Raw genomic sequence first — 21,213 nt, 5'->3', positions numbered from 1 at the left:
GCTAATCTCCGGCGCTAGTGCCCGGTACCACTCTTGGTGATTACGTGGGCGATGATGTATAGTTTGAAATTGCTGAGGTAGTAGCGCCCTTTACATACGAGCATGGGAAGCCTCTCGCCAAACCTGATCAGCTCCCGCATCTACGATGATGCAAAGATTGCATGACTGGTTCTTGGAAACCTGCAGCAAGGATGGGACCGACAGTATTTTGCTGGGAATTAAAGATGAGCACGACTTCATTGGAGTCGACCTTATGCCTGTTAAATTTGTGGAATTATTTCAGTTATTCAATCAAGACACCCTGGACAAACAACTCATGACATGCTATTGTCTGTAAGTATTACTTATGTAATTAAGTCTCTAGCTTAGCTCGTTCATTGCATGTATATATAATTATCCACACACTATATTATACAGATTGAAGATCATCGAATGCAAAAGATTATAAATCTATGACATTGGGTTCATTGGCTCAAATACCGTAAATGAATGGACGGTACAATACATAGTTGAACATATTGAGGAAAACTTGCTAGAATCATTCCTTCAAGATCAAAACAAAAGGGAAATACTTTTTCCTTACAACTTCAAGTGAGTGTTACTGTCTTGTGTTCAGTTTTTCTTACTCGAGGTTAAATACTATTATTGATGAGTTATGCGTGCGCAGCTTCCACTTTATTCTACTATCCATTAAGCTTGACGGGGCAGTAGTAATTGTCTTAGGCTCAAGGTGTAAAGATCCTAAGGATTATGCCGACATGAGTGCAATGCTCCAGAAGTAAGTTCAATCATTATCGCACCATATTGGCAACTTTCGTTCATTTCCTGATATCAAGTAATCATTTTCTTTGCCTGGCATGATTTGGAAAAAGTTCACCGCAATGGTTCCGGGTCTGAAGAAGGATCTGCAATTTACACACCCCAAAGTAATTGATTATAGTTTCATCAATATCATTATCATGCTTGATTATCAGTTTGATTGAACTCTATTCTCGTAAAGTGCTTGTTGCAGGCAGGCGGGAATAATTTATGTGGATACTACATTTGCGAGTTCATGCGCCACTCAACCTCTGAGTAGGGCTGCTCTGATTTGAAGTACGTAAACAATATTCATAATTTTATTTTATTACCATCAATTGTGTTGAGTTTCATTCATATATATGTATTGACCCCCTTCTTTAAATTAGATGCGGCAGATGTGGGAAGAACTCCTACCACATGATCGCATACGAGAAATTCAAGAGGAATTGGCAGAATTCCTTCTTGACCATGTCATACATGAAAAGGGAGAATATCATACGGAAATTCAAATGGATTTTCGGTAGATGATGTCAGGGACCGTAAGAGATGTTATATTGTATATATGTAGTAGCTTCGGATAGATATGCGAAAACTTGTTGTTCGACCAAGCACGGAGAAAGAGAGGTCACTCTCTTTATATATGTTCATGACGATCTTGTTGTGTAATGGTTCCTTCATTGCTATATGTAGTAGTTAGCGTCGAGTTGAATGAAAAACGTTAAATAAAGATAAAACCCTAAATGTAAAAGAATTGAAGGGTAAACATAAAAATAAAAGGGGAAACATAATATGAAAACCCCTAAACCCTCCAAAACCCCTCCTTTCAAAAAAAAACCCAGCGCATGGCAGCTGCTGACGCATGGCTGTCTTTTAGTCCCGGTCGGTGTTACCAACCGGGACTAAAGGCCCTCCTGCCTGCCTGAACGCCCCACAACGGCCACGTGGAGCTCATTTTGTCCCGGTTCGTAAGCCAACAGGGATTAAAAGCAATGGGCATTAGATCCGATCGTTTTGTCCCGGTTGCAAAATAGGGACTAAAGGCCCTCTGAAACCGGGACATGCCTTGTTTTCTACTAATGTATCATTATGCCAACCCTGTCAAATGAATCCTCACAAATAAAAAATTACGACTCTACAATTTGTAAGGTTGCTTTACCAGCGTAGAATCACTTTGGGTGGAGAGGCTAATGGATCTATCTATAATATGGAAGGTGTACAATGTCTCACTTGTCCCTACTTCCTGATGTGAAAAAGGTTAATAATTAAAACATGAAACTAGTGTTTGCTCCCGTGGCACCTCCAGGACAGGTAAGCGCAGAGGCAACCGACGGCGAGGAACCCTGCCGCCGCGTAACAAGCCTGCGTACATTCATCAAGAGTTCAAGCCCCATGAGCTGTCACGGCCGCGATCCAAGACATGCAAACTCTCCGCGCGACCTGAAGAATGCATGCCCAGCGTGCGTACCTTGCGCGTGCTGGACGCCGGCGTTGCACTCACTCCGCCGCGACGGCATTGACCGTCCGACCCCTGGACGAGCACGTCATCCACGAGGCTGGCGCACAGGTCGCCATACCGTGCTTCCTCGACGAGGATGTCCGCCGTTCCGCCACCACCGCCGTCGTCGTCCTCCCTGTCGGAGTCGCTCCACGTGAGCAGCCTCCGGTTTAGGGTTGGCATCGTGAGGGCCAAGGAGGGCAAATCGCAGGCAAGTCGCATTTATGCATGCTGGAGCTTGTGCTAGAAGTGCTATCATTAGGGCGGTTAACAACCAAGGCGGTTAATTAAGGGAAGCCGGATCAAATTAAGGTGTTCGACAGGCTAGGAGCAGAGCATTCATCCACTTGGAACACCTGAATAATACGTGTTTTTCCGCAGAAATTTACATTGCCAACATGTATATATTGTTACAGCATTTCATATCTTAGCTTCCAATCTATATATTCACAATCAATTAAAAATAACAAAAAATACAAAAAGATTCATAAACCTTCCAGCGACAACTCAAAGCACCTTCCTGTATGCCTAATTACGTCTTCACATATTCCACTCTTATTGGAACCCTTTAATCATCATACGAATCCGCGCCGACGTCGAGCCCATCATCCCCTTGCTCCTCCCTCTCCCTGTCCTCGTCTTCCATGGCGCACAACGTGGCCATGAAAAGCGACAGGAAGGTGAGAACCACCAGCACCACAACCAGCAGCATCTGGAACCAGTTGCTGCTCCGCCTGGCCGCTGTCCCAAGAAAGGCGGGTGCGGCGAACGCCGTGTACGCAACCAACGCAGCCTTCACGAGCACCCTACGAACGGGGCTTATGTGCTGCGTCGTCGTCTCTAATTCGTAGACGTCCGAATCGTCGTCGCAGTCGTCGCCGCCTTCGGGGATATCCACCGCGACGTGGCGAGAAACCGGCGGCGGGGTAGATGGGCCAACGGCGGCCGCCCTGTAGCTTGCTGTGCTCGGCGGCTCGGAGTCGGACAGGAGCAGCGCGCAGCGGAGCGGGCCGGGAGACACTAGCAGGCAGAACATGCTGGCGGGCTGGCCGGAGATCGACTTCGACGACAAAAAAAGTGGCGACCGATCAACCTGATTGCAATTGATCGATCGATGTCTCCAGCTAGCTATGCGGCTATGGATCGAGATTGGAGCGGCGCACCCTCGCCCATATATGGCCATGGTACCGTGCAGGCGTGTGGCCTCCTGGAGTTTCCCGAGTTCGAAATTGAATGCCAATGTTGTACGAGCAAAGCCAAACAAACCTGTGCCTATTCGGACTCGGCGTCCATGTCACCGACTATCAGGGGCCTTTTCGGCGGTTGCGTGGCAATAATTCAGATGGGTAGGTTCCATGTGTCTTAGACTTGACATAAATGGTCATATTTTCTTGCGTTTATTTCAGAGTTTCTAACATTCCTTGTTCAATAGGAGATGATGTTCATGTAGACTATGCGGCGTCCGTGATGCATTTTCATTCTCAAGATTTGTTGCTCGTTCTCTAAAAGAATATGAATGAATTTGGTTGCCTGCAACCATTTTGCCCCCCTTGCATTTATGACCTGGTTGAGGTAATACAAACTCTAAATCATGTGTTGCAATTCGTTTGATTGCATGCATTGTATCATAAGGTCATTTGATACATATTGTTTGGTTTGCATCACTTAAGGGTTATGACTGTGGAGATGTAATAACATGGCATTTGGTTGCTCTGGCCTAATGTTGTGGTCACTCATTCTCAGTATTGGTGAGTTTACCACACTGAAACTATATAGGCAATACCAAATTAACATGTTTCAGTCCTACTTGCTAAACTAATGGCAGTTCGTCCTATCAACTAAGAAATGACACTGCAAATTAAAAGTTCACCATCCTCGTCTTTTCCTTCTTCATCCTATATCTAATTCTTCTTTGTTAGATCCGTGTCAGCCTATGTTAGCCCACATTGGGCCAGTCCACTCCTACATTTTGTTCTTCCAAGCTTCATTGCCATGTGTCTTCACACCATGAACAAACACATCATCATCATCAGTCGTCACATCCTCCTCCTCCGACACATACTCATCAAAACCCCATTCTAAGATCCAGTTATAAAGAATGCAACATGCACGGACAAACTTAACTTGAGTGGAGAAAGGGTGAAATGGCTTCCAATCCAAGATCTTAAATTAGTGCTCGGTAAGAGGAGTAGGGTTCTGTTCGGCCGGGGTAGTAGAAAATTCCTAAAAAAAAGTCTAATGGAGTTTTTGCGCCAGGAGAGAAGCATATAACCCTGAGAGGTTACCTAGGGAACCTTGACCACATGCACCTTCTGCCAGGATGGGGTGCTTGGGTGCACCAGGCACCCGCAGGTTCCTACTTCTGACCGAGGGTCTATTTTGACCCATAAAGACCTCATCTATTTTGGTGTATTTTTCCTCGCTCGCAAAAAGTGATTTTTTTACACATAACTTTTATTTCCTCTGGCATCCTTTTCGGTACTCTCTCTAGTTATTCTTTGCAACCGAAGATAAGCTCAAGGTAAAATGTTGTAAAGGTGATCAAATATGCATGAAAGTGGATTATATATCTTTTGAAATTTGTGATGCAAAATGCACGTATCGCTTTTGGTTATGGTATGGAAATAGGAAAATTGAGTTTGCTCTTAATCTTAACTCCCTCAAAATAAATTGCAGCCAATCAAAATTAGAAAGATAATGCTCATTGATTTTAGTATAGATGGAGTTCTCCATCATTTTAAAATATTAAACTTGAGGAAGTACATCATTACGCTATAGCAATATGTTGGATTCTACACATTGATCTTGCTAAACTTGATGATATACACTTTTTTGAACACCGCTTTCTAGCTTCTTCTGCTGGTCTTTTCCTTAAAAACATGATGCATAACACTTAGATTTTTTTTAGGCACTCTCGCCAAGCTTTATTCAAATCTCCAAAAAAAATTACAAGTAAAAATAGTAGCTCCCCTTGTTGGCCTAACTATGCATGCCTACCAAACTCGAGAGTTAAAACATGCATAGCGAGATTGTGAACCTCGAAGTTTGAGCTCCTAGACTCATGAACGATATTACAAACCGAAAAACACCATGAGTGATCTATTGTTTCGTGTACTATGGCACCATGCTCAGCCGCTGAATTCTGCTTGATGTAGTTCATCACCGTCTTGCAATCCGAGCAATTTGAGTTTAATTGACATAGAGACCTTCTGCAATTGCTTGTCCTTCACGAACAGCTAGAGCTTCCAGCGTGGTCAGATCTGAGATAAATCTGAAATTGATCGCGGAACCTCGCAAAAATTTGCCACCTTGATCTCTGCAAACTACCGCTACTGCTCCATGCGCTCCCTCTCTTCCTACTGCTGCATCAGCATTTCTTTTGGCAAATCCTTCAGGTGGGGGCTGCCGCACCGATGGCCTCACAAATAGGGACCTTGATCACCACCCGCGCCTTCTTATCAATGATCTCAAAATCATAAATCTATATTTTGTGGAATCCTTCTCTAACAAGGGCATGACTCTGGCCCAACGAGTCAACAATGTTTTGCACTAGTTCAGTGAGTTATACTCAAAGATTCATTTAAATTGGTCATGGCCGGTGTCTTACTTGGTGTAATTAAACAATAAACCCACTACAACAAAAACTGCATTTAGAGACATCATATTTGAAAGTTAGAGACGCGTTATTTCATCTCTAGGCAACCATAGAGTCGACTTAGTAAAGCGTCTTTGGAGCGTCTTCCCACGGACCATCTTAAAACATATAGACACGCCGGCTAAGCGTCCGTACATGGCATGATATGCTATACTGGGACATCCTATGGTGTCTCTAGATATGACACACTATATTACCGAAAAAGGGTTTCCCCGCTTTGTATTCCAAAGCACCAACACCGATTACGTAGCATACGCTGGGGCGAGCAGCACAACAAGCCAAATAAAAAGAAGAAGAAACAATGCAGAAATCCGCCAATCCACATGTGGTGTGTGAACAAGGAAAGTTGTGTACCATAGTCAGTAGCTAGGTATGGATAGGGAGGCAACACCGGCAGCTCGACAAAGCGCGGATGACCCACTACCGCTGCGCCCTCCGAAATTTACCCACCACAATCCTAGGCTCCGATCCTCCGCGTACCAAGCAGCACCTCCAGGAAGGAACGCGACGCCGATGACGCTGCTGCCCGGGCGTGTCCTAGGGTTTCCCCCGGGACACGGAGGCTAGAGGGGAATGAAGACCACCGACACCCTCCAGGGAGGAATGGTGGCACCCGCAGGCGTCACTGTATCGTAGTCGGAAGACCTGGCAAGGATTTCTCCCAACTCCAAACCCCGCCGCCCAATCAGATCGGAACTAACCAGCATGCGCCACCGCGGTCGCAACGCCAGTCACGCCGCCTCACTGAGATCACCACCACGAGGCCAAAAGAACGAGGAGAGGAGGCGTTGGTTGACGGGAGCAGCAGCGCCATAGCCGCGCGGGAGGGAACCACGTCCTCCGCCGTCGTGCAGGAGGCTCGTGCCTCCGGCACCGTCGCGGTCGTCATTCGGACGCAGCAACAGGGCATACCAGGCCACCCCTGGCCCGGCCAGGCCCGAATTGGGCCCGCTAAGCCCTGCCAGCCACGCTACAGCAGGGCGGCGCCAGCACCGCCAGCCCCCAACGTCCATCGCCGCTCCCCCGCCTCCTAGAAGCCACGTCGCCAACCCGCCCCGCCGTCGGACTGCCCAGACCCAGATGGGGCCCGAAGGGCCTAGATCTGGGTCGGGCGGGCGCCGCCAAGCTGCGCCGCCGCGCCACCCCGCCGCCAACGGCGACACCGCTGTCCAGCCGATCTCCCGCGCCGCGCCAGGAAGCCCCGCCGCCACGCCGGACCGCCGCCGCCTAGGGAGCACCCCTGACGCCCTCCGCCCCGCGCCGGAGAGCAACCGAGAGGGGAATGGCTGGGGGCCGCCGCCACCAGCGTCGCCCGGGCCAGGCCCAGCGGCGAACATCGGCGACGGTGACGGGGAGGGGGGGTGAGGGAGAGCTGACGGAGGAGGAACCGGGGCGCGGCCGGTCGCTCGCGGGGGCGACTCGGTCGCGAGAGCCCAAGGAGTCAAAAAACCTCTCTTTCCTCTCGACACACTATATTTGGACGTTCAAAAGCGTCTCTAGACATGTAGAGTCGTTGTGCTACGTGCGCTCGTACGTCTCTACTATTTCAATCGTCATAGGCCCTAGGCCCATTCCAATACACGCTATGTACAAACGTTATATTCGTCTCTAAATATACAAAAGATTTTTTTAAACACATAATATTTTATTTTAAATAATATTTGATTCATTTCAAATTTGTACTTCGCCATTTCAAATCCAGTAACTTTATCATGCCATATGCTTGTGCGGAATGATCAACAAATATTGTTATATAAAAGCATCCGCCATATCACCAATCACATTCATAAGCAACAAATTTCATTATATGAAGGGATCCACCCATATCACCAATTGTATCCACAACAATCCCATTCGCACAATGTCATTCAGTAGGAACAAACACCTTTGGTTCACAACTGAATCAAATCAGATCTTCATATAAAATATGCAAATAATTAAGAAGAGATCATACAAACTAGAACTAAGTTTTCCTATAAAGCTAAAATCTTTATATAATACATAATATTTGTCCATCTAAAGACTAATTCTTCTATAGTTGCTCCTGGCTCCTACAATGCACTCCTTTTCTAAATCTTGAGCTACCCTGAAAAAGAAAGATAACATAGAAATTTTTAGAACATAGCTTAAAGACTAGTGTGAGAAGAAATGTACTTAGATGATGTACCATACCAGCGTTTGGCGGCTTGTTTTGAGGTTGTGCATGAGTGGTTAATTTTGGTTTTTTTTACCTAAAAATCACAAAGATCCTTCGGAAATAAAAAGCCTTAAGCACGCACATTAGAGCATATGATGATTGCATGGAAGTGTACTTATATGTGATAGAGGCCATGCAATAACATAACCAATAGCATCCCTTACTCTTTGCAATTGTCCATATATATGGTCTAACCAATGTCTGATCTCCAAGTCTTGAAACAGCACAAATAGAAACCGCTACATATTGCTCTCCAAGCATGTTTCCTCCAACCACATATGTTTTATCTCTACTCACTAAAGTTCCTTCAGCCACAAATTTATCTTTGCTTCTCAGGTTCAACGAAACCAAGAAAACTTTCATTTTGTCCTATTTTTTTAAGAAATGAAACATTCATTATCACAAACCATGGACGATTTCATTTTACACAGAATGGGACATTGCACATTGAACTAGACATTGATTGCAATTTGAATTTTATGTAGGGCTCGTCCAAGCAACTTCCGTGTGCCGAGACAAGTCACAATAGATGAAATATTTCTACTAAACTTTTATATGTATCTATAGGTCATTTTATCACACCACAAACTTGGAAAATATATTTTCTATAGCTTAATTTATCATAATTACTCAAATGGAAATGTTGCTTAACATTAACAATAGTGATATTATTATATTTTTAAAATTTATCGTTGGCAAAAATACAGACATTCTGGTATCCAAGTTTTATTGTAATAAAAGGGACATTCTTTTGTAGGCCCTTTGAACTAAATCCATTTGGATGTGAGAAAATATAAATAGGACATGATAATAATTTGTCACAATTGCATAAATATAGTTTTTATCTCTCTGTGTGTGTTTATCATTAAATATCTTGGTAGATATTTCTAAAACGTTTGGTCTAAGAAATACCTTTATAGTAGTTTCAAGTTAACGGTTCAATGTAAGCGAAAAGAAAATTCTACAATATGTAAGGTGTTTACGAGAAGTTTATTAGGAAACCCCAGAAATGTTGCTTTACCCTTTTCCGGGTCAAATATTTCTTACACGTTACAGTGGGTTCAATAATTTGTTTGCAAAATGTGTTTGCTTTGCACATAGTACTGAAATATCATCGCTTATGATAATCATCAAGGGACGTCAAAATATTGTGCAGTTTGGTTATTTGATATGTTCGCCGTGAAGTAGTTGGAATCATGTAGTCTATATAAATTCTCCAGTCTAACAAGACACATTTTAATGATACGCATGGAATTAGACATTGAAATTACCCTTGGAAAATTAAAGTATTAAGAATCTAGCTAATACTAGCATTCAACATAACATGTGGGACATTTACCAAAGAGACACTAGCTACCTAGCAAAACAAGAAGATATCATTGTTTTGAAAACAAGGCCGATGACTGAACCAATAATGTCCCTTGTTCACCGGTTCACCGGCCCAACCGTCGGTTCATCCGGTTTAGTCGTCGGATCATAAATATAGCTTTTATATAATAAATAAGGGCATCTCCAATGCCGACCGGCAAATTTCCTTCCGTATCCGTCCGCGGACAGGGGGACCAGTCCACACACACTAATGCCGAAGGCCGACATCCAATGCTGCCCGCATATATTTCAGTAACATTTTGAATTAACCTGACGAAATTCATGCAAAAACGACAGATTTTATATAATGTAGGATCGGAAGTATGTCTAGAGGGGGGGTGATTAGACTACTTGACCAATTAAAAACTTATCCTTTTCCCAATTTTAGTCTTTGGCAGATTTTAGCTATCTTAGAACAAGTCAAGCAATCTTCACACAATTTAAGCAAGCATGCAAAGAGTATATGAGCAGCGGAAAGTAAAGCATGCAACTTGCAAGAATGTAAAGGGGAAGGGTTTGGAGAATTCAAACGCAATTGGAGACACGGATGTTTTTGTCGTGGTTCCGATAGGTGGTGCTATCATACATCCACGTTTATGGAGACTTCAACCCACGAAGGGTAACGGTTGCGCGAGTCCATGGAGGGCTCCACCCACAAAGGGTCCATGAAGAAGCAACCTTGTGTATCCCACCATGGTCGTCGCCCACGAAGAACTTGCCTCACTAGCGGTAGATCTTCACGAAGTAGACGATCTCCTTGCCCTTACAAACTCCTTGGTTCAACTCCGCAATCTTGTCGGAGGCTCCCAAGTGATACCTAGCCAATCTAGGAGACACCACTCTCCAAGAAGTAACAAAGGGTGTGTTGATGATGAACTCCTTGCTCTTGTGCTTCAAATGATAGTCTCCCCAACACTCAACTCTCTCTCATAGGATTTGGATTTGGTGGAAAGAGGATTTGAGTGGAAAGCAACTTGGGGCAGGCTAGAGATCAAGATTCATATGGTAGGAGTGGAATATCTTGGCCTCAACACATGAGTAGGTGGTTCTCTCTCAGAAACGGTAAGTTGAAAGTGTAGGTTTGTTCTGATGGCTCTCTCCACGAATGAAGAGGAGGTGGAGGGGTATATATAGCCTCCACACAAAATCTAACCGTTACACACAATTTACCAATCTCGGTGGGACCGAATCAACAATCTCGGTCAGAACGATTTAGTAAACCTAGTGACCGCTAGGATTTTCGGTGGGACTGACATGCAACTCGGTAGGACCAATATGGTTAGGGTTAGGGCATAACGTAATCTCGGTGAGACCGATTACACAAACTCGGTGAGACCGATTTTTGTAATAAGCTAACCAGAGAGTTGGTCAGGTAAACTCGGTGGGATCGGTTTGCTCATTTCGGTGGGACCGAAATGTTACGAAAAGGAAACAGGGAGTTTACATTGCAATCTTGGTGGGACCGATCGCTCATCTCGGTAGTACCGAAACGTTACGAAGGGAAACAGAGAGATTACAATCCCATCTCGGTGAGACCGAGATCCCTATCGGTGAGACCAATTTGCCTAGGTTTGTGGCAGTGGCTATGACATCTGAACTCGGTGGCGCCGGATAGAAAGAATCGGTGGGGCCGAGTTTGACTTTTGGTTTGGGTCATATGTGGATATGAGAAAGTAGTTGAGGGTTTTTGGAGCATATCACTAAGCACTGTAGAGCAAGAAACTCATTAAACAACACCTCATCCCTCCTTGATAGTATTGGCTTTTCCTATAGACTCAATGTGTTCTTGGATCACTAAAATGTAAAATGTAGAGTCTTGAGCTTTTGAATTTGAGCCAATCCTTTTATCCTTAGTATTTTGAGGGATCCACTTTCCACATCCATGCCATGACATTCATTGAGCTTTTCCTGAAATGTTCATCTTGGAATGATATTAGCTCAATGAGCTATATGTTGTTAGGAATTACCAAAACCACTTAGGGATAGTTGCACTTTCAATCTCCCTCTTTTTGGTAATTGATGACAACATATAGATCAAAGCTTCGAAAAATAATAATAAGAGTGAAAAACATTGTCGCTTTGAGAAGTATGTGATAAGCAAGAGCACCCCCTAAATTTGTGCATAGTTTAAGATTTGCTTTGGACTGCAAATGCACAAGGAGTTAGGCTCATGGGTTACTCTTCCATGTCACATACATCTTGGTGGAGCGCTCAAAAATAATAAAGATTGAATACATGCACTCATCACCAAGCAAAGTGAATGATCATATAGAGATAGATGGGATAATGTCATCCAACAAGCATAAATGTAGCATATGATCAAACACATGATCATCCAGGTATCACACAGACGAAAAGTAACTCAAACAAGCAAATAAAGTTCAACCACCAAAGCGAGAGAGAACAAAAAGGAACACTCTCTCTCGAAGCCTATGATCTATACATTTTTCTCCCCCTTTGGCAACAAGTTACCAAAAAAGTTCATAGAAAATGCATAGTACTAAATCGACTCTCAGGCTTGATCTTCAGGTGGTGGTGTAGAGATGGCTCCTTGGACGAAGACTTCAATTGATGTGGATGGAGCTGGAGGTGTACGTGCTGGTGCTGGTTGCACTGGAGCTGTAGGAGCTGTAGCTGGTGCAGATGAAGTGGCTCTGGTGTTTGTCACTGGCACTGCAACTGATCTCTGAGCTCTAGGCACTCTGGCAAATGCATCAGTGGTTGTCTTGCCCTTCCTCTCCTGCATATCATCCTGAAGCTGCTCAATAACAGACTGGATCTTAGTTACCTTCACATCCAAGTCATAGAACTTTTGCTCCATGATCCTCTTCAGGATCTCCTGGTTTTGAGTCAAGGTGGTCAGCCCCTTCTCAATCCTCAGAGCGGATGCAATCAAGTAGCCTAGTTGATCTTGTTTGCTCTTCAAAAAGTACTAAGATGCCTCTTCCATTGTTGGCATCTTGGTAGCCTTCTCTGTCCTTGCCTTCTCCTTCTTTGCTTGAGCATGCACAGAAGATGGTTCATCTTCATCCATAACCACTTGGTTGTCCTCAAAATCTGGATAGATAGCAATGTGATCCTTGTCCAACAAGTATGTGCCTGTTCCCATCTTGGAGTTAATCAGCTCCTGGATCTATGGGGCATACCCACAGCTTCTCTTCTGGTCAGTTGCTATCCTCTTGATAGTCTCAACTATGAGGCTCATGACCTTGAACTTCTGTGGCACATCAAATAAGTGTAGCAAGTTTATTGCATGGCCTCTGATCATGTTGTGGTCACCTGACTTGGGCAAGAGAGTATGCTTGAGGATCCAGTTGATGGTTGGCAGTCCTGACAGAAGATAATGTACAGATCCAAACTTATGTGTCTCAATTGCAGCATCTGGGATCTCCTTGTACATATGTGCCATAGTGTTGTGATCCATCTTCTTCTTGGCATAGACATCCAAGTCATCTTCTTTCTCCTTAGGTGCGTTGATCAGATTTTCCCATTCTTCAATAGTTGATTGGTATATAGTACCTTCAGACATCCATACTATCCTGCCATCTGGATAGAAGTGTGATGTGGAGTAGAATTGCATTATGAGCTCATCATTCCACTTTGTGAGCTTCTGCCCAACAAAGTCTGCAACTCCACAACCACTAAAACTGTCATACACACCAGGATAGTGTTCCTCATTCTCCTTCATGTAGGTCCAGTCTACCCACCTCATCTCACAAACTATAGGTTTCTTGTCTAGCAACACTATCTCATAGAAATCCTGTTGTTCTTTAGTGTGGAACCTGTAGTCAACAACAGTCCTTCTCCTGATAGCATAAGGATCAGACAACCTCCACTGTCTGAGTCCTGCATCCTTCCTCAGCTTCATGTTCTCAGCCACAGGATGAGCATCATTGTGGTCTGGAATCTTTGGCTTCAACTTTCTCAAGACATGCTCTTCATCATCTTCTTCTTCAGCAGCAGCTTCAGGCACTGGGGCCTTGTTCTTCTCAGCAGCTGGTATGTTTCTGGTATTTCTCTTGGGTGCAGTCTTGGGCTTGGAGGCAGCTTTGGGTGCTTCTTTGGGCTTTGATGATGCAGCCCCTAACCTAATAGCATCACCCATAAGCTTTTGAGCCTTGGGTGCTGGAGCAGCAGCCACTTCCTCTTCCTCTTCCATCATGGAAGGCTGTCCAACAACTCTGGCCATGGTCTTATTGACCCTTTCCTTCCTCTTCTTCCCTTCTGCAGCAGCCTCTTTGGGATCAGATTTCTCAGGTACTTGAGTTGATGCTCTGACTTTCAACATAGGTGTCCTCTTGGCAGGGACTTTCCTGTTTAGACCTGACTTGGTGGCTGCAGTTGTGCCATATTCTTTCTTGAGCACATTCTTCTTGGAAGTGGCCGCATCCTTAACTGCCACATAGTCTTCATCCTCAGATTCTGAGGTTTTCTTCTTTCTGGCCCTGGTGGCAGCTTTGGGCAAGTTGCTTGGGGTGCTCCTGCTGCCATCATCTAAGGTGCTAGAGGGACTAGTGCCCTCACTCATGTGAATCTGCTCCTCTGACTGGTTCTGGCTGTCATTTTGATCAGACATATTGCAAACACTAACTGCAGACCCTATGAGTAGATATAGATGGGATAGAGTGGATGAGCATCACAAAATACAGAGGTTTTTGCAAAAGAATGATTCAAAAACTTAGTTTTAGTTTCCCACAGAAAGCATTTCGGATCAACCGGTTTGCAAACTCGATGATACCGAAGCAGTTTTTGGAACCTAAACTAGTGAACTCGGTCAGACCGAGTCATAGTTCGGTGGCACCGAGACTGCTAGGGTTTCACAAAGTCCTGAACTCGGTCACACCGGTTTGCAATTCTCGGTCAGACCGAGAATCACTTGTGCAATGGCCTTAGCCGAATTGGTGGAACCGAGTTCTACAACTCAGTGGGTCCGAGATGGTTTCAGCGGAAATGTAATCCTAAATTTCCAATTCACTTTTAATCTATGGATTGTTTTGACTGGATAGAATCATTTCAATCGTGGCAAGAATCATGATGAACACAATGTGCTAGGAATCGGACGGGGATAGCACTGTGATCGAGTCCATACCCTAGCTTGGCGATGAACTCGCTACGGCGGCAATGGCGGGGTTGAATTCCGTTGACGGCGGTGAAGACCAGCGACTGGAGGCGGCTGGCAACGAAGAGGACGATCTGGAGACCCTGGAGGTAGAGCGAGCTATGCGCGGGCGAAGGGGTTTGGAGAAAGTTTCCAAATTTTTGCCCGTGAGTATATATAGCCCGACCTTGTCGGTGTGACTGAGTGGAACAACTCGGTGGCACTGAGATGCATAACTGTTGACAGTTACAGCAACTTGGTGTGACCGAAATGTTCAAATCGGTTGCACCGAGATTAAAAACCTAGATCGACTTAGTGAGCTCGGTATGACCGAAATGGAAGAATCGGTCAGACCGAAACGCACAAAGAAGTTTTGGAAGTTTAAGTGTATGACGAATCGGGGACTCCGAGTGCTCCTCACACAAAGTGGTTCGAATCTGACTTGATCAAATTTTGCGATGTAGCATGAATAGAGTTGAGACAAGAAAAGCATAGATAGCTAAAGAAGGTTCTTAGGCATTCTTGTTCATCCACTTGGCAAAAGAAAAAGAAGCCAATCAATCAAAGCAACAAGTGGATGTCCTCGAATGAGTTAAATATGCAACCAACATGCTCACACAATAAAATGGCAAATAAAATATGTGGCAAAGAATGCACAACCAATTCTAGCACCTATCAAACAATTGGCGATGACTAGGTCATCTATATATGAGTATATTGACTTAGAATTCAAATGAGAACATTTGATCATAGGTCATGCTCATCCTTTAAGCTCAAGTGGGGTTACCACTTTTACATAATGCATTGATGTGTTCACACCATTAGAGTTGCTTTGACTCAATTCTTAGAGTTAAGCTCCCCTAGATATAAGATCCCCCTTAGAGGGATGAATTAACCTTGGGTTTTGTCGATGATGACTTCATGTAGGTGTTGAAGATGTGGATGCTCAATGTTGATGAAGATCATTTGGAGCAATCCTTTGGAGTGAGTTGCACTTTCAATACCTACACGGGTTAGTCCCACAAGGAACAAACAAGTATATCCATAGACATAGAGTGATGCACACACAAGATGATGTCCATGAAAACATTAGGTTACCTTGTCCCTTGTCTTACCAACAAGAGAGTTTGTGACTCCTTGAACTAGTGCAAGATGTGGAAGTTGATTGCACTTGTTGTTGCCAAAAAGATATGAGTGAAGTATGTTGGCGGAGTCACCCTCAAGAACTCTCTAGTTCTTCTTCTTCGGGATCCACATCATCTTGATGGGAATCCTTGGAGTTGTAGTCATACTTGATGAAGTAGAACTTGGCGTAGTCTTGGGAACCCACTTGACCAAGGCCTTAGGAGCTTCTTCAAATGCATCAATCTCCTCTTGAAGCTTGTCCTTGCCTTTTTGCTTGTGGTCTTGTGGTGGAAGATCATCTTGAGCTTGTGTCCTCTTGAAGGAAGTAGGATCATACTTCTCTTGTTGAGGAACAAACTTCGTCTTGGGATATTGATCTTCTTCCCACTCAACTCCATTGGCATTGAACTTTCATTCAAAACCAACACCTTGGTTCTTCTGGTGCCTTTCTTGCTTGCGTACAATTTCCTCAAATTGCTTACTCCCGGCAAGGCTCTTGTAAACACCTTTCTCTATAATTCCCTTCAATAAGCTATTTTCTTGCTCAAGAGTAACTTGGCTAAGAGAATCATTAGTGGAATCAATAGAACTACTAGAAGCAACAATATTGGATTTAGCATGATTATTGTTACTACTAGAGGAAGAATCCTTCTTGTTTTTGTTAATGGACTTGACTTGAGGCATGTAAGTAGATAAGAGTAAACACTTGGCAATGTAAGAAGAACTTTTCTTACGGAGATCATTATCGATTGCCTTTAAGAACTCATGCTCTTACTCAAGGTTGAGCTTTTCAAAGTGTAATTTCTCATGAGTCCTTAAAAGTTCTCGATGATCTTCTAAGATAGTTTCATGAGCTAACGTAAGAGTGTTTAGTTCTTTAGTAAGAAGCTCAATCTTCTCCTTATCATTGTCATTCGTTTTATCTTGATTAGCATGATTAATTGACGTTTCATCATAGTATTCATCACTAGAGTTGTCAACAAGTAAATCATCATCACCTAACAAGTCATCTTCATCACTATTGAAATCAACATACTCGGGGTGTGTTACCTTAGGGCCTTTAGACATGAAGCATCTTCCAAGTCCTTCATTTGGTGAATCAAATATGTCGTAGGAGTTGGTTGACACAAGTGCTAGACCGGCAGCACCTTCATCTTGAGTATGTTCAGAGTCGGAGTGATTGTCGGAGTCGGAGCCGAATACCCATTCACCAATATGAGCTTGATGTCTTCATTTTGTGTAGCTCCTTGATGACTTGTCCTTCCTTTCCGAATCCTTACTTCTCCGGGATGTTCTTCGTTCATAACGATCATCTCTACTCCTCCTCTCTCTTGGTGGTGATTCTTCTCTTCTACTTCTCCTCTTGGGTGATTCATCTCTTCTTTTGTGGGGTGCTGTACACTCATTGGAATAGTGTCCGGGTTTCCCACAATTGTAGCAATTGCGCTCTCGACTAGAAGATCTTTTGTCATAGTAGGACCTTGACTTGGAGCTTCTCTCTTTGCTTCTACTCTTGTAGAATTTGTTGAAGTTCTTCACCATTAAGCTCAATTCTTCATTGAAGGTTTGTTTCTCACTTGATGATGTAGGAGCTTCACATGAGTCTTTGTAAGCACCACTTGACTTGTTGTGAAGTTCCTCCTTATCCTTGAGTGACATCTCATGAGCAACAACTCTTCCAATGACCTCCGTTGGCTTGAGAATCTTGCAATTTGGCATCATTTGGATCAAAGTGCACACGGTATCATATTTTCCATCCAATGCTCTTAGGATCTTCTTGATGATGAGTTTGTCGGTCATCTCTTCACTTCCTAAGCCCACAATCTCATTGTGATAAGAGCAATCCTAGAGTACATTTTAGCGACACCTTCACCATCCTTCATTTTGAACTTGTCAAGTTGACTTTGGAGCACATCCAACTTGGATTCCTTGACGGAGTCGGTACCTTCATACATATCAATCAAAGTATCCCAAATTTCCTTTGCATTCTCAAGACGGCTGATTTTGTTGAATTCTTCGGGGCACAATCCGTTGAAGAGGATATCACAAGCTTGAGCGTTGTATTGCAGGATCTTCACGATTTGGTTCTCTCCCATCAAAGAATTCACCTTGCAAGCCAATACACACAATAGCCCAAACGGCGGGGTTATGTTCGAGAATATGCATTTTCATCTTATGCTTTCAACTAGCAAAATTCGTACCATCAAAGTAAGGATCTCTACGGTGATAATTTCCCTCGCAAGATGCCATACTCTCCTAGGTTGTGAAACCAAGGCTATGACCACCAAAAGCTATGGAAATCAAAGCAAATGGAGAACAAAGCTCTGATACCACTTGTAGGATCGGAAGTATGTCTAGAGGGGGGTGATTAGACTATTTGACCAATTAAAATCTTATCCTTTTCCCAAGTTTAGTCTTTGGCAGATTTTAGCTATCTTAGCACAAGTCAAGCAATCTTCACACAATTCAAGCAAGCATGCAAAGAGTATATGAGCAGTGAAAAGTAAAGCATGCAAGTTGCAAGAATGTAAAGGGGAAGGGTTTGGAGAATTCAAACACAATTGGAGACACAGATGTTTTTGTCGTGGTTCCGATAGGTGGTGCTATCGTACATCCATGTTGATGGAGACTTCAACCCACGAAGGGTAACGGTTGCGCGAGTTCACGGAGGGCTCCACCCACGAAGGGTCCATGAAGAAGCAACCTTGTCTATCCCACCATGGCCGTCCCCACGAAAAACTTGCCTCACTAGCGGTAGATCTTCACGAAGTAGGCAATCTCCTTGCCCTTACAAACTCCTTGGTTCAACTCCACAATCTTGTCGGAGGCTCCCAAGTGACACCTAGCCAATCTAGGAGACACCACTCTCCAAGAAGTAACAAATGGTGTGTTGATGATGAAGTCCTTGCTCTTGTGCTTCAAATGATAGTCTCCCCAACACTCAACTCTCTATCACAGGATTTGGATTTGGTGGAAAGAGGATTTGATTTGAAAGCAACTTGGGGAAGGCTAGAGATCAAGATTCATATGGTAGGAGTGGAATATCTTGGCCTCAACACATGAGTAGGTGGTTCTCTCTCAGAAATGGTAAGTTGGAAGTGTAGGTTTGTTCTGATGGCTCTCTCCATGAATGAAGAGGAGGTGGAGGGGTATATATTGCCTCCACACAAAATCTAACTGTTACACACAATTTATCAATCTCGGTGGGACCGAATCAACAAACTCAGTTAGACCGATTTAGTAAACCTAGTGACCGTTAGGATTTTCGGTGGGACCAACATGCAACTCGGTAGGACCGATATGGTTAGGGTTAGGGCATAATGTAATCTTGGTGAGACCGATTACACAAACTCGGTGAGACCGATTTTGGTAATAAGCTAACCAGAGAGTTGGTCAGGTAAACTCGGTGGGACCGATTTGCTCATTTGGTGGGACTGAAATGTTACAAAAAGGAAACAGAGAGTTTACATTGCAATCTTGGTGGGACCGATCGCTCATCTCGGTGGTACGATAACGTTACGAAGGGAAATAGAGAGATTACAATCCCATCTTGGTGAGACCGAGATCCCTATCGGTGAGACCGATTTGCCTAGGATTTGTGGCGGTGGCTATGACATCTGAACTCGGTGGCGCCGGATAGAAAGAATCGGTGGGGCCGAGTTTGACTTTTGGTTTGGGTCATATGTGGATATGAGAAAGTAGTTGAGGGTTTTTGGAGCATATCACTAAGCACTATAGAGCAAGAAACTCATTAAACAACACCTCATCCCTCCTTGATAGTATTGGCTTTTCCTATAGACTCAATGTGATCTTGGATCACTAAAATGTAAAATGTAGAGTCTTGAGCTTTTGAGCTTGAGCCAATCCTTTTATCCTTAGTATTTTGAGGGATCCACTTTCCACATCCATGCCATGCCATTCATTGAGCTTTTCCTGAAATGTTCATCTTGGAATGATGTTAGCTCAATGAGCTATATGTTGTTAGGAATTACCAAAACCACCTAGGGATAGTTGCACTTTCATATAAACCGGATGACATTCATGCAAACATGGCAGATTTTCATTACATTCTGAACATTTAATACAAAAAAAAACCTATTGCGGCTGCCTGCGTCCAAGCCCTTGTTGTTTCCTTCCCGCAACCACCTCCTACTTCCGACGTCTCCATGAGAACCGGCGATAAGACCGATTAAGTGAACCTGCGGTCTCTAGCGAGGAAGAGTAGAACACTGGGAGATGGACTGGCCCACCTGGGACACAAGGCCCTGCCGCCTACCATGCCCTACTCATCCTCGAAGGAGTCTGCACCCTGTCCGTCACCGGTGGACGTGAGGTCCATGATGGAAATGGTGGCACCGGCGCTGTCATCGTCCAACCGGGCCGCCCGATAGTTCGGTGGCGGCGTGTAGGAGGCGCAACTGGTGTTATTCTCATCTGCGGTCGCTTGCAGCTGTGCCTCCACGACGGCCGCTTCCCAGCGAGCGCCGGCTTGAGCGCGGGCGGCCTTGTAGACCGCATGCTGCTCCATGACAAAGTTGGGGTTCGTCGTGGCCATGGCCGCCACAGCCTTCTCGCTCGTGCGCATGTCGTCGAGGCGTCGACTTGGCCCTTCGCTAGCCGGTACTGCTCTAGAAGGAACATGTTGTACCGTTGTTCCTCCTGCGCCTGCTGGAACGCCAACATAGGCACCGACGCAGGCTGCTCCTCCATCATGGTGGCGTTGAAGTGCACCTACTCCATGGTGAAGCCGTGGGATGCACAGACGCAGGCTCTGGTACGATGTTGTCGAAGCCCGTCTCCATCGTGGGGTTTTCCACGTCGCCAGAGACCTCGGGTGAGGTGGCCGGCCTCGATCCGCCTGGCACCACGGCTCTACCAAGTGGCCTCAAGGGCGGCCACCTCATGCTTCACCTCCATGGAAAGGCTCTCCCACAGAGCGTCGCCGGCAATAGTCATGGAAAATGTGGTGCAAGTCCAAAAGGCCGAATGGAAGGAAAACAGACAAGGGTACAAAGGCCGACGATAATGACATCAAAGAATCACTTGAAGAAATTGTGAATGCAAGGAAGACATATGCCGAAGATAAGAATGCTTTGAAGATAAAAGAGGTGGGGGAGAGGGTGGCGGCTGAGCTGTGGAAGACGATTGCTGAAGAAAAGAAGGCGGTGGCGAAGGAGAAAAGAGTGGCGACCGACTAGAGGTTGGAATTGGCCGAGGAGAAGAAGGCAGAGGTCGAGTACCGTAGGGTGGAGCTTGAGGAGAGAAAGAATGCCATGGCCGAGGAGAGGTTGGCCGAAGAAAAAGAAGCAAATATTATGTTCATGGATACAAGTGGAATGAACGCGAAGCAAAAGGCATATGTTGAGATGTGCAAAGATCAAATTTTGGCATTAAAAAGTCCATGAATATGATGAATTTGACCCGTGGTGGCGGGGGAGGTGGCATGATGAGTGGCAGCATGGGAGCCATAGGAG

General features: G+C 44.7%; 1 protein-coding gene across 1 annotated transcript in view; it reads right to left on the bottom strand.

Annotated features, from left to right (window-relative positions):
- LOC123138941 (actin-52-like) overlaps positions 1-2,479 on the bottom strand; it is a 3,599-nt gene extending 1,120 nt beyond the window's left edge. The window contains exons 1-3 of the mRNA XM_044558788.1: positions 2,267-2,479; positions 2,099-2,160; positions 181-257 (exon numbers count right to left, since the gene is read on the bottom strand). Of these exons, the coding sequence (XP_044414723.1) occupies positions 181-257; positions 2,099-2,160; positions 2,267-2,479 (352 nt within the window). The remainder of the gene's footprint in view (positions 1-180; positions 258-2,098; positions 2,161-2,266) is intronic.
- Positions 2,480-21,213: the final 18,734 nt, after the last annotated feature.

This window comes from Triticum aestivum, chromosome 6B (assembly GCF_018294505.1).
Source record: "Triticum aestivum cultivar Chinese Spring chromosome 6B, IWGSC CS RefSeq v2.1, whole genome shotgun sequence".
Classification (NCBI taxonomy): domain Eukaryota; kingdom Viridiplantae; phylum Streptophyta; class Magnoliopsida; order Poales; family Poaceae; genus Triticum; species Triticum aestivum.
The sequence above is the reverse complement of the archived record's forward strand: the minus strand, read 5'-3'. Positions and strand labels throughout refer to the sequence as shown.